General features: G+C 47.6%; 2 protein-coding genes across 9 annotated transcripts in view; both read left to right on the top strand.

The window, feature by feature from the left end:
- Positions 1–8,975, top strand: part of UNC13B (unc-13 homolog B) — a 258,600-nt gene extending 249,625 nt beyond the window's left edge. For 2 of the 4 annotated variants that reach the window (XM_042914011.1, XM_042914014.1), the window contains 15 exons: positions 746–872; positions 1,124–1,220; positions 1,442–1,585; positions 1,908–1,985; positions 2,520–2,597; positions 2,840–2,928; positions 3,171–3,323; positions 3,441–3,564; positions 3,673–3,729; positions 3,918–3,998; positions 4,952–5,099; positions 6,625–6,681; positions 7,507–7,599; positions 7,780–7,939; positions 8,104–8,975. In XM_042914011.1, coding sequence (XP_042769945.1) covers positions 746–872; positions 1,124–1,220; positions 1,442–1,585; positions 1,908–1,985; positions 2,520–2,597; positions 2,840–2,928; positions 3,171–3,323; positions 3,441–3,564; positions 3,673–3,729; positions 3,918–3,998; positions 4,952–5,099; positions 6,625–6,681; positions 7,507–7,599; positions 7,780–7,939; positions 8,104–8,389 — 1,772 coding nt within the window. In that variant the 3' untranslated portion in view covers positions 8,390–8,975. The remainder of the gene's footprint in view (positions 1–745; positions 873–1,123; positions 1,221–1,441; positions 1,586–1,907; positions 1,986–2,519; positions 2,598–2,839; positions 2,929–3,170; positions 3,324–3,440; positions 3,565–3,672; positions 3,730–3,917; positions 3,999–4,951; positions 5,100–6,624; positions 6,682–7,506; positions 7,600–7,779; positions 7,940–8,103) is intronic. The other 2 variants (XM_042914013.1, XM_042914012.1) reach the window with 1 other exon arrangement.
- A 2,167-nt stretch (positions 8,976–11,142) lies between these two features.
- The window catches only part of LOC122205554 (phospholipid-transporting ATPase FetA-like), a 107,251-nt gene continuing 105,780 nt past the window's right edge, over positions 11,143–12,613 (top strand). For all 5 annotated transcript variants that reach the window (XM_042914020.1, XM_042914019.1, XM_042914015.1 and 2 more), the window contains exon 1: positions 11,143–11,173. The gene's annotated coding sequence lies outside the window, so the exon portion shown is untranslated. The remainder of the gene's footprint in view (positions 11,174–12,613) is intronic.

A 12,613-nucleotide genomic window follows, 5' to 3' on the forward strand; every position in this document is an offset into this window, starting at 1 on the left:
GAGATGTTTGTCCTGGATTTTCCAGAAGACTCTGGAGATCCAGCTAGATGACCTTAAAAGTCCATAATAAGCATCCCATTTTCTGCATCATGATAGCCCTTTCATCTGGCTGTGTTTCCACGGTTTCCAAACTGACTCTTCTTATTTGCATACTTCTTTGAGAGTTCATTTTCTCAGTCTCTCAGCTGTGCTCCGGGGCCCTTCAGTTTACTTCAAGATGCTGTTATACTCTGGCTGTTCAGCTGCTCTTTCTATCAAAGTGGGCCCAATTTGGTTTTCCCTGTCTCTGTGTAGTTGTCAATGACCCATTCATACCATGTATAGCTATTCATCTCTGCATCTAAGCCCATCTGAGGGAATGGCCCAGCTATTAGGATCAGTGAAGTCCTAGGGAACTTCCATCCTGCTCTAGTCCTGGGCAGTCTCCTCACTAATCAACATTAGCACCCTCTGGCCTTCTTTACCAGGGGCCATTTACTCAGTTGACACTTCCAAAAGCTAAAGCAGCTAGAAGACTGTAGGCCTTATCTGGGAGTCTGGCTTAGTCTCTAAAGGAAGATTTAGGCCAGGCTCTTGGAGAGCAGAGTACTGGTTGGGGGAAATGGTTGTAAGGAAGTTATTGGGAGTCACCCTTGTTCTAAGACATCTGATAGAGCAGCCCAACCAGATCTGCTTCTTTGGGAAAGTTCAGGAACCATGGCTCCTACTGCTGGGACCTGACCCCAGCCTCCTTCCCCACCACTAGAGCATGAGAAAGACCGGCTGTGTAAGAGTGCTGACTACATGAACCTACACTTCAAGGTGAAGTGGCTCCACAATGAATACGTGCGAGATCTGCCTGCCCTCCAGGGGCAGGTGCCTGAGTACCCAGTGTGAGTCATCATGCGGGCACTACAGAGGGAAGGGAAGGGGGCCCCTCCATTTTAGGGGTGGGCAGGACTATTGTCTTCAATTCAGTTCAGTAAGCCAGTCTTGAGACTGCCAGTTCTGGGCTCTGTTGTAGAAAGAGAAAAGCATCAAACCATGCCCTACTTTCCAGAAGACCCGAGTCTGGGGTAGCTGTTAGGCACATGGCATTGGCCAACCACTTGCTCCAACCCCCAATTCTCCTGCCTGGCTGCAGGTGGTTTGAGCAGTTTGTCCTGCAGTGGCTGGATGAGAATGAAGATGTGTCCCTGGAATTCCTACGTGGGGCCCTGGAACGAGATAAGAAGGATGGGGTAAGTTGGAAGCTTGGACTGCACCATGGGTCAGGCCAGGTCTCCCAGCAATTAGCTATCAGCAAAAGTTCCAGGGCTTTAGTTCCTTGCCCTGTGGAATTCATAGGGAGGGCTTTTGAGGGCCAAAGAGCCACTCCTACTGGGCAGAGTCCTTTTGAGCCCTGCACACTTGGGAAAAGGTAGTGGCTGAAGATGATGATCCTGTTGTTGGCCTTCCTTAGTTCCAGCAGACATCAGAGCATGCGCTCTTTTCTTGCTCTGTGGTGGACGTCTTCACACAGCTCAACCAGAGCTTTGAGATCATCCGGAAGCTGGAATGCCCAGACCCCAACATCCTAGCCCACTACATGAGGAGATTTGCTAAGGTGACCATGACTCTCCCTTCTCCTTTCCATTTGTCACTACCAGACTCATGGCCTTGTCACAGGCCCAAGCACAGTTCCTCTCTGTGATGTCCTTCAGGGGAACTCTGGCATTACCCCCTTCTCATTTGCTTGTGTCTGGGGCACACTGGGAGTTTGTCTTGGTGCTGTTCTGGGGTTGAGAGGAAGCTTTGTCCCCTTATTGTGAGATTCCCTTCTACCTTCCTTTTGTTACTGTTCTGGGATGAGGGATATGACCTCAGGCAAGATCCCTGTGGGGAGAGCTAAGGGTTCCCACTCCTTTCCTTTTCTCCTCTTCTTTCAGACCATCGGGAAGGTGCTGATGCAGTATGCAGACATCTTATCAAAGAGCTTCCCAGATTATTGCAAAAAGGAGAAAATGGTGAGGGTCAGGCCCTGGGACCCTAGAGAAGAGAATGGAAGACATTTGAATCCTCCTTGCTTTTAAGGCTATCCTCAGAGCTGAGGGTGGGGATGATACTCCTGACTTTTGGTTCCTAGTAGGGCTTTGCTTGAGATTATGCCACATAAGAAGAAGAACTTGACTAGGAATTCCTCTGAGCCTCTATTTGGTACTTTATCTTCTACTAAGCTAGATCTTTACTTAGTCTTTCTTTTTTAACAACAACAACAGCAGCAACAAAAAATCTCTTAAGACAGAAAGTTAATAAAGGATGATGCCATGAATACCTGAGGCCCACCACCTGGTTTAAAAACAAACATTTGCTTCTGGTCTTCATTCAAGGAGAATTATCTGAATTGGTTCCACATCTCAGTGATTAGGAAGGAAGAGCGGTATTTGGTTATGTGTTGTAAATTCCCTGTGGCTTTTGGAGTAGTATGAGAGAGGTACCCTAGGCTGATAGGTCCTGTGCTGAAAGCAGTCAAGACTCAACACCTCCATCTGTCCCCAAAGCCTTGCATCCTGATGAACAACATGCAGCAACTGAGGGTCCAGCTGGAGAAAATGTTTGAGGCCATGGGAGGCAAGGAGGTAGGTCTCGGGGTGTGGGGTTGCTGCACTTTACCTTTGTTCCTGAGCGTTCTGGCCATAGATCTCTACCCTCTCCTCACCAGGTATAGGCCAGGAATTTAGCTTAGGATCTGGGCTGCTTTAAGCTGAGGGATTTGAGTAGGAATTGGGATAAAGGCTCTATGAGGGAGGAGTTAGGGGCACAGGAGGGAGGAAAAGGGTATGAAAATCAGCTTAGCCAAACACACCTTCTGTGGATACAGTTGGATCCTGAAGCTGCAGACAGTTTGAAGGAGCTTCAGGTGAAACTGAATACGGTTCTGGATGAGCTCAGCATGATATTTGGAAACAGGTAAGTGGCCCCAAAACACACAGCCCTCGGAGCGAGATCTGGTCCCTGGCCAATCCCAGAACTCCTGCCCCACACCCATCCATCCATCCAGCTGTAGGTGTGTGGATCTTCCCACTTCTCCTGTTGGCTGTCCCTGCTGGAGCTGCACCAGAGTGTGCTGGAGTGGGACGGAATAGCTGGTGTTGCTCCAAGGTCAATGTGTCTTTGGGCAGGGGAGGGCTGCACTGTGGGCACATGTATAGTTTTCAGGTGCGGATTGATGAGTGTGTTCGACAAATGGCTGACATCCTGGGCCAGGTGCGGGGCCCAGGGAATGCATCCCCCAGCGCCAGGGCCTCAGTGGCTCAGGATGCAGATAGTGTGCTCCGGCCTCTCATGGACTTCCTGGATGGCAAGTGAGTACAGCACTTAGGACTGTCCTTTGGGACAAGCAAGGCAGAGGCAATCCGAAAAGCCTCTTGGGGAGGGGTGTCTCTCAAACTCTCAGTCTTACCTGTTACGTGGGTCTACAGCCTCACACTCTTTGCCACTGTGTGTGAGAAGACAGTCCTGAAGCGTGTACTGAAGGAGCTCTGGCGGGTGGTAATGAACACAATGGAAAGGATGATTGTTCTGCCCCCACTCACTGACCAGACGGTAAGGACACTCCCCTTCCACTTCCTCCTGCTGTCTCCCCTATCTTGCTCCACACTTCCTGATTGAGTTTGGAGTCCTCTGCTTTTGACTGATCTCTTTTCTGCCCAGGGCACCCAGCTGATCTTCACTGCTGCCAAGGAGCTGAGCAATCTTTCCAAACTCAAGGTACTGTGGATGGATGGAGTCTTCTGAGGCTGGGGGGTGAGTGGGAGCCAGGAAGAAGGAAATGTGAGCTTTGGAGACTAAAGAGGAAGGGAATGAGAGGAACATGTACTGTGGGCTGGCAGGTGGGAGAAAGACTTTCATGACAGCCCCAAGTTGTCCTGATGCTGTTGCTTTCTCTGGGGTTTCAGGACCACATGGTTCGAGAGGAAACACGGAGTCTCACTCCGAAGCAGTGTGCCATCCTTGACCTCGCTCTGGACACCATCAAGGTGGAGCCTTCCCCTTCTCCAGACAGTCATACTACCCCACCTCAGTCATACTACCTCTTGGCATTGGCATTCTACTCTGTCAGACTAGATGTTCTTTGGGCTCTTGCCACCCCACATCCAGAAGGGAGTGATTTTTATGTCTGTTTCTTTCTTTGCTATGTTGATATTCCTGCTTGGGAGCAACCAAAATGGTCTTGGGAGCAGACCATTCTGTATGGTCTCAGATGACTTACCATGGACCCAGAGCACTTATTCCTGGGTTTTGAGTACAGTTCAGTTCACTTAGTTCTTCATTGCCATTCCTAAGTATTTTCCACTGGGAATTAATCTTCCAGATCCTAATACCCCACATCTGGCTGAAAGTTCCCACTTCCACTTACGTATACATTCATTTGGGTTTCCAAAGGATTTTTTTTTTTCCTAGTACCCATTGATTCATTCAACTGGGAAACCTATGCACATGGTACTATGCACTATGAAGGATACAGAGAGAATCAGATATAGTTCCTAGCTTTAAGATGCTTATAATTTGGTAAAGCTGTAATAAGGCAGGTACATATGAAGTGTGATGCAGGGCATTTGGGAGAGGTATGCCATAAGTGTAACGTTCTTTAAGGGTTCGGAGGGATAAAAGAGTACTTTGCTACTCTCTCTGCCTGAAATGCTCTATTCCAGATCTTTGCCTGTCTAGATAGATCCATACTTCAAAGTTCACATCCAGGAATGTGGGCATCCCTTACTGCTCCTACCCAACTAATACACTTCACCTGAGAGATTCTGACTCTACATGGTATTCCTCATCTTGTTATTTATTTAATGGCTTCTCGTCCTCATCATCCTTTTTTGGCATCTTCATTGAGCTTCTGCTCAGATGTGATTTCTCTGAGGACAGTGTGGAAAGCTGCCTCCGTGTAAGGGGATGGGGCTGTAGCAGGTATTCTTTTGTCTTTCAGCAATACTTTCACGCAGGAGGTAATGGGCTGAAGAAAACTTTCCTGGAGAAGAGCCCAGATCTACAGTCCCTACGTTATGCCCTATCTCTGTACACACAGACCACAGACACGCTCATCAAAACCTTTGTTCGCTCACAGACTGCCCAGGGTAAGGCCTAAGGGCTTTAGGTCCCTATCTTCCCCTCCTTGATACACTTCTGCCTCTAGGGAGTCAAAATTTTCCAGCCCTTAAGGAGGATCCAGGTACTTCTTAAGAGAGCCTGTCAAACTCAGACCCCAGGATTTCTTGAGGGACCCCAGTACTCACTTCCACACTGTACCCATACCAGACAGGAGAATCACAAGGACCTGGTAAATGGGCCTGCAATTCTTTTCCCAGACATTGCCTGGCTAGCACATGTTCATTCGGCTCAAAGAGCATACCCTGTTAGGAAATATTTGTCGGAAAGCCTTGAGAATAAGTTGTTGAAACACTCATGAAGACTCATAGTTTTGGGAGCCTTGTTGGAAACTGTCCGGGTGGGGAGGAAGCAAAAAAAGACTTTATAGATTGTCTAGTGTGGATGAGAGGGGAAAAAAAAAAACAAAACCAACAACTAGGAGAGGCAAACCATGGGAGCAGTTGAAAGGAGGGTGTGGATCATGGGCATAATGGATCTCTGTGCATAAATGATGCTCCATCCAGCCTCATGGGTGATGCTAATGCACAGGGACTAGGCAGCTGGTTTTCTCCCAGTGTCTTCTAGTCCTCAGAACCCCTCCCTGCCTCCAGGCAGGCCTCTCTATAACAAAACACATCTACATAGATATGGTTCAGACTGAAATTCTGACCCTGACCCAGGAGCCAGGCCCTCCCAGGAAAGACTTTCAGGCACATTTGTTATTGCTTGTTCTGGGAAACTTAGGTGTGCTGCCTGCCTGGAGGAGAGAACCTGATGGAGGGAATGGGAGGACTTAGGCCTTACTGAGCCTTTGATCCAGAGCACAGAGCTGACCTAGAGGGGAAGTGGGATCCAAGTCATTGGACTAGAGTTAATAGAAGGTGAAAAGATACAAAGGACCTGCAGTATTGCTCCATTTTCTACATCTGTTCTTATTTCAAGTCCAGGATAGGAAGAAAAGGGAGGAAAGAAGTTATGAGCCTTGTTCAAGGGGACAGGGAGATCTTTTACAGAGTTGTACATGGAAAGGCCTGTAACATCAGGGAAGTATCTGAGTTAATCCAAAAAGGCTTTTTAGATATACTGAGTTTTAGGCTAGATGTAAAGATGAAGAAAGGCTGAAATGGGCACATATGAGGTAAGAGCAGAGGTGGGGACTGCAGGGGGAGGATCGAGATGGATGTGTGTACCTTTTATACCCGTTGCTTTATTATTTAAGGCCAAGAAATTAGAGCCTGCAATGTCTCTCTTTCCTGCCCTGCTGATTTCAGATACCTTCTGTATGTATATTCTGCTTTTCCCCATGATTACATTGATCCTTGACCCATGAAGTCTAATTTGGAGCATTCAGGCACTGACTTCAACTGTTTGATTTCCCTCTCCACCTCATCTCTGTACTCCCCCAGAAAATGTGTAGAGTTGCTTTGAATGGCTATTAACTCCTTAGACCTCTAACTGGTTCTTCTTTTCTATCCTACTGCTGCTACTACCTCTTGACTTGCCTTTCCTCAGTGCATGATGGGAAAGGTATTAGGTTCACTGCTAATGAGGACATTCGGCCGGAAAAGGGTATGTTTATGTTGTACACCTTGCACACATGAATCTAACATAGGCTAACACCTGTCCCCTGTGAACTAGAATGAGCTTCTTAGGCTGGCTGTAGGGGAGCCATGTGTCAAAGTTCAGAAGCTCCGTCCCAAGTATCAGAGATGAGTGATGTATTAATACAGTCCGAGATGGGGTTAATAATGGTTCTGTCCTTGGGATTCCCCCATCCTTCCACCTTAGGATAAAGAAGTTTTATCTGGGGTGCAGAAGTTTTATTTCTGGTGAGATGTCTGCTTAGGGGAGCCTACAGACTGGCTAGAGATTGGGCCTGGGAAGTTGCTTGTAGAGGGGTCCAGGTTTTGAGTAGGACAGAGTCTGAGCAAGACAGCCTCCCAAGCAGTGACCTTCAGGATTCTGAAGGTAGGTGGGAGGGTGCTGCTTTTGGCTTGAAGGGACCCACATTGTTCCATTGAGACACCACAGGGTGGACTTAGTTCCCAGACAAAGATAGAGGGTGGCAGTACTGTCCTCCAGTACCTTTCAATGAAAAATTCTTCATCCTAGGAGATAGGAGAGGTTTGGGGAAACTGACAGATTCCTTGTGCATTTTTGGAAGAACTTACACCTAAAATGTTGTTAGCCTAATGTACTTTAATACACAGCCTCATTCTTTATCCCCTTCCTTTCCCTTCTCCCATTGCTTACTTCCCCATGGCTATTTTAGATGATTGCTTCATGCTCTAGGGTGTAAAGTGGGCTTCCTAACTCCTCAGTTTCACCTGGGATAATTAGGCCTGATGTCTTAGAGTTCTCCAATGAGGGATCAACTGTCTATCTGTCCTTCAGGGTCTGGTGTGGATGATCCTGTGGGAGAAATCTCTATTCAGGTGGATTTGTTTACACATCCTGGAACTGGGGAGCACAAGGTCACAGTGAAAGGTGAGTGGCACAGACTTACAGGTCTCAGACCTTTTCTTATGCAGTGGCCTCATCAGTTGAAGGCAGGGGCTGCTTATTCCAGTCCTCTAACTTAGCCTTCCTCCAAGGGGAATGCCACCTAGGGCTCAAGAATTGGGAACACTTGGTAGGATCCCTCACAGGCTTCTCTTGTTTGGGCAGTGGTGGCTGCCAATGACCTCAAGTGGCAGACAGCAGGTATGTTCCGGCCCTTTGTGGAAGTGACCATGGTTGGCCCACACCAAAGTGATAAGAAGAGGAAGTTCACAACCAAGTCGAAGAGCAACAACTGGGCTCCCAAGTATAATGAGACATTCCACTTGTGAGTTACAGGGTGGGGAACCTGCAGGATTCTGGGATGGGGGTGAGCTGGGGGGTAAGACTTGAGAGGGGAGAAGAGGGATGGGTTGGATGGTGGCTGGGGAAAATTCAGTTGAAGGCTCTTTCAGCTCTGGCCTCCTCCCTCCACCCATCCTATGCTCACAGCCTCCTGGGAAATGAAGAGGGGCCAGAAGCCTATGAGTTGCAAATATGTGTGAAGGATTACTGCTTTGCCCGGGAGGATCGTGTTCTGGGGCTAGCTGTGATGCCTCTGAGGGATGTGGCAGCCAAGGGAAGCTGTGCTTGCTGGTGCCCCTTGGGCCGGAAGATCCACATGGATGAGACAGGCATGACTATTCTCCGGATTCTGTCTCAGAGGAGCAATGACGAAGTGGCTCGGGAGTTTGTGAAGCTCAAATCGGAGTCTCGTTCCATGGAAGAGGGGAGCTGAGCACCCAGGTTCCTGTGCCAACTGGATGGCATCAGTTTCACAAATCAGGGCCAGTGAGAATTACTATATATCCAGCTTAGGGTCCTCATAGTCAAGAGGCTGACTCCTTCAGTTTAAGGAAAAATTTGGGGTGGTGAGAATATTTTCTCAGAAAGGCTCAGGAGTCCCTGACCAGCACGTCTGTGGTGCTAGGAGCTGGGCTGTCAGGGTTACTGCATAGGGAGGTAGAACAGACATTTCTGAGAGTGTCAGCCATTATTGTTGGTAGACACCCCTTCACCCCCTATCCCATCTCTACCCCTCTCCATGCCACACCTTATTCAGTTAGACCCATACATATAAACCATTAGAAGAACAATGGTTCTTGTTGAACCATTAGAGAGCCTGGAGCATGTGCCTGGTTAGCTAGTCAGTTGAGCCTACAGTTGTCACTGAGCCCTATAGTCTGGATTGGAGTATGCCAGGGCAGGAACATACAAATTAGAATTTAGACTGTCCCTCAAGCAGTCTAAAACCAGGATCCACCTGTTTTGTGAAAACAAGGCTTTGAAACTGAACAAGATAACTTCTAGAAATGACCTGTGCTAATCCTTTTCTCCAAATTATATGTCATGAGTAGAATGAGGTTCACATGATAACTTCAGAGCCCTGAGCAGGAATATTCTTTGGAACCCAAGCACCACAGGCTACCTGCCCAAGAGTCCCCCTCCCTCACTCCTATAGGAAAGGGAGCAGTGATGTTTCAAGACATGAGTGGCTATTCCTTTGTGTATGTACCTGAGGCATAGTTGAAGGATCCAGGAGAGAGGGCTGTATTTTCTTCTTGGGTAGGCCCTGAACAAAGCCAAAAATTGTAGAAACCAGTCTAGAAAGAGTCCTCTTCACCTATGGCCACTGCCTTCTGTTTGTCCTCCCCTTTGCAGAAAGAATCTAGTCTTTGACCTCCCTCCCTTTCATCTAGATCAGATGCTGTTCCCCTCACAGATGTTCAACCCTACAGAGGGAACTTGGACTATGATTCCTCTGTACAGGCTGGATGGAGGGGGCTTCAACATTTCCTGGGAGGTCAGAGATGAACTCTTTCAGGAGATTGTATGGACTTCTCAGACCCTTCATCAGAGATGTGACACGGTTCTTGGATACCCTTGGTAGCAGCCTCCTGGACCTCCTGAGGACTCTGTGTTATCCATAGCTGTGCTGGCCGTTACATGAAACAAGAAACTAAGCATCTTTGCTGTTGTTAATTATTGTATGTGCCATTGTTACAGGACATTTTTGGCTAGTGTGTAATAAATTATCTTATAGCAGCCTTTGGGGTCTGGTAATTCTGCTAAAGTGTGGAAAACTGTAGAAATGACTATCCTGTATAATGGTAGATTTTGTACCCCTGGCCCTTCGCTGCCTCCTCCCTCCTCACCACCCCACAAGTGGTGGGACCTAAAGGAGTTTTGGATAAGCACCACGCAGTAAAGCAGGTAATGGGCTAGCATCTTGGCCTGGACCTGAGACCACCAATCCAGTTAACAGAGTCATGGGATTCAGGGCATCAGCTCCCTGCAAAAGGTCCAGAAGAGTAGCAGATGACATACGCTAGTGAAAACTAGTCCATGTTGTGAAGACAAGGTAAGGGTCTTCTGGGGAGATGTGTGCCTCTGGAGATTGGTAGAGGGCTGGGGCTGCCAGTACAGACAGAGGAGTAGGCCTAGGAGTGCACATTGGCCTTTCATTTGGGAAAATTCCAGAAGAAAAGCTGGAGTAGAAGTCTCCTATATGGGAGGAAACAGGGTATAAGTGAGATCTCCTGGTCTGGAAATCAGAAGCTTATGCAAGAAAAGCGCTCACCTAGTCTCTCAGCCCTTGTGGGGTGGGGGCTGAATGGGAGCACAGGACAGATTAACTCCAGTCTTCCAGCTCACTTCCATTTGCTTGCTAAATAAACCCTTGCAGTTCAGTTCCCCAGTCATTTTTAAACGTCCTCCTTCTCTTTCCCCAAACCAGTTGCCCTCTATCATTTCTGCCTCAAACTTGCCTGTTGAATCCAGTCTCACCTCATTTCCCAGTACCACAAGTGAAGTAGTGGCCTTTAGTTCCTCTTGTCTGGATTACTGTGGTTATCACCTGCCTCCATGCTGCCCCTGCCCTCTTCACCTGCTCTGGTAAGTCTCTCCTGTTAAAGCTGTTCAGTTGTTATCTATCACACCCTTCAGGCTGAAATTCTAAGACCCTCCAAGACAGTGCAGACACCCCCCACCATCCTGTAGCTATTCTAAACCGCAAGTCCCTGCGGTTTCCCCCTCCCCCTCCTCCACCCCTCCTCACCCTCACCACACTGTGCACTCCTCTACCTCTCTGTGCCTTTCTTTGCACATTGAGTTCCCCCTTGCTAGAATGGCCTGCAGCCTTTTTCACTGTCTTCTAGGTTTTGATACTTCCTAGCAGCCTTTAGGACCCAACCAACCTGAACCCCTTCACACAACACTTTAATTAGTTACAATTTGTCTGTCTTCCCTCATAAGACTGTGATCTGCCCAAAGGTAGGCTCTGAGTATTTCTTTTCTGTTGCCCAGCAGCCTGCACCGAGGGCACTCGAGTACTTAAAGACAAGCCAACTACTCCAGGACCCCTTTGAGAAACACTGGTGGGGAGGGGCGGTTGGCTGGCTCCAGAGGAGAGGGGTGTGGGCAGGGGCGGGGCTCTGCTCTAGGCGGGACCCTGGGGCTCTAGGGCGCCTGCGCAGAAAGCGTTAAGATGGAGGCTGCTGGAGTTGACGGCGGCACAGCAATGGTGAGCAAGAAGCGCCCGAAGGTGGCGCCGTAGGAGAGGTTATTGCCTTCTCCCTCCCAACACAGAAGAGATTGTACCCACATACTACCGACATTCGTACAGCTCTGTACTTCGCAGTTATACCTGTCCATCTTCCTCTTGTAAACTGTTCTCCCGATACTCTTCAAGCTTATTGCTCCCTTCTCGTACTTGAGTATACTTAGGGTTTCCAAGACATTCCAGAGAAGATATATTTACCCAGATGCCTAGCAAAGGGGATCTTTATCCCCCACCAAATACTTCCCAAAGTGGGACACATTTATTCAGTTACCTTATGAAATAGATCCCCAAATCCCTATCTAGGGCACTTTCCTATTAACTCACGGAGTTTGTCCACTTCTCCCAACACTATACGCATTCACGGAGAGGCATAAATCTTACCCCACATTTGACTTGAAAGTGACACCTTTGCTATAATTCTTTTATATGACACAGGAGACCTATTCATAAAGAAAAGTCAAACTCTAGCTGGCTACCCAAGGCTTGCAACAGGCTTATAAGTTTGAATTAGTAGCTTTTTTTTTTTTTTTTTTAATGTTTGTTTATTTTTGAGACAGAGACAGAGCATGAATGGGGGAGGGTCAAAGAGAGAGGGAGACACAGAATCTGAAGCAGGCTCCAGGCTGTCAGCACAGAGCCCAACGGGGGCGTGAACTCATGGACCCTGAGATCATGACCTGAGCCAAAGTCGGACGCTTAACTGACTGAGCCACCCAGGCGCCCCTGAATTAGTAGCTTTTTAAAACCAAACTTCACACTTTAAAAAATGCGGATTTCCAGTTTTAAAAATGAAAAAAAAAAAAAAAAAAAAAAAAAAGATCTGTTGACTCTTAGCTCACACTCCCCTCAAAGCAACTTGTGGTTGGAGTTGAGAAGCAAGTGTTAATTTACTGTAGTTTATTACAGACTCCATTACTCCTTGTTTTCTTACAGTAGGCTTTGCTTTATTTGCCTGGCATCTGGTAGGCATTTCAGTTTGTGACCCCTGATGTAGGACTTTGGTTTGGGTCCTTTTCTGAGCCAATACTTTGAGCTCTTAATGGAAACTGAAATCCAAAGAAGATAATGTATCTATAGGTTGTCTTTGGTTTCTGCAATGCTTTGATTAGGATCAGAAATCATCCTAGTAGCTAAAACCCAGGTGAACTCTATACCAAAGTGTTTTTGGTGAGAGGATGCAATAAAAATATTTATAGGTACCTCTCTGGCATTTGATCTTGAAGAAAGCCACTGTGTCAACCCCTCTCCAGTGAGGTCACGCCACGGACAAGAGGTTGTTTGTTTCTTTTCCAACACCTACTTATAAAAGCACCTGGCTCTGGTCTATACAGGAAGTGGTGTCTCAAAAGTGTTGTATCCCTTGTTCTAGAACACAACAGATGGTAACCTTCCTCTCTGAGA

Source organism: Panthera leo, chromosome D4 (assembly GCF_018350215.1).
Source record: "Panthera leo isolate Ple1 chromosome D4, P.leo_Ple1_pat1.1, whole genome shotgun sequence".
Classification (NCBI taxonomy): domain Eukaryota; kingdom Metazoa; phylum Chordata; class Mammalia; order Carnivora; family Felidae; genus Panthera; species Panthera leo.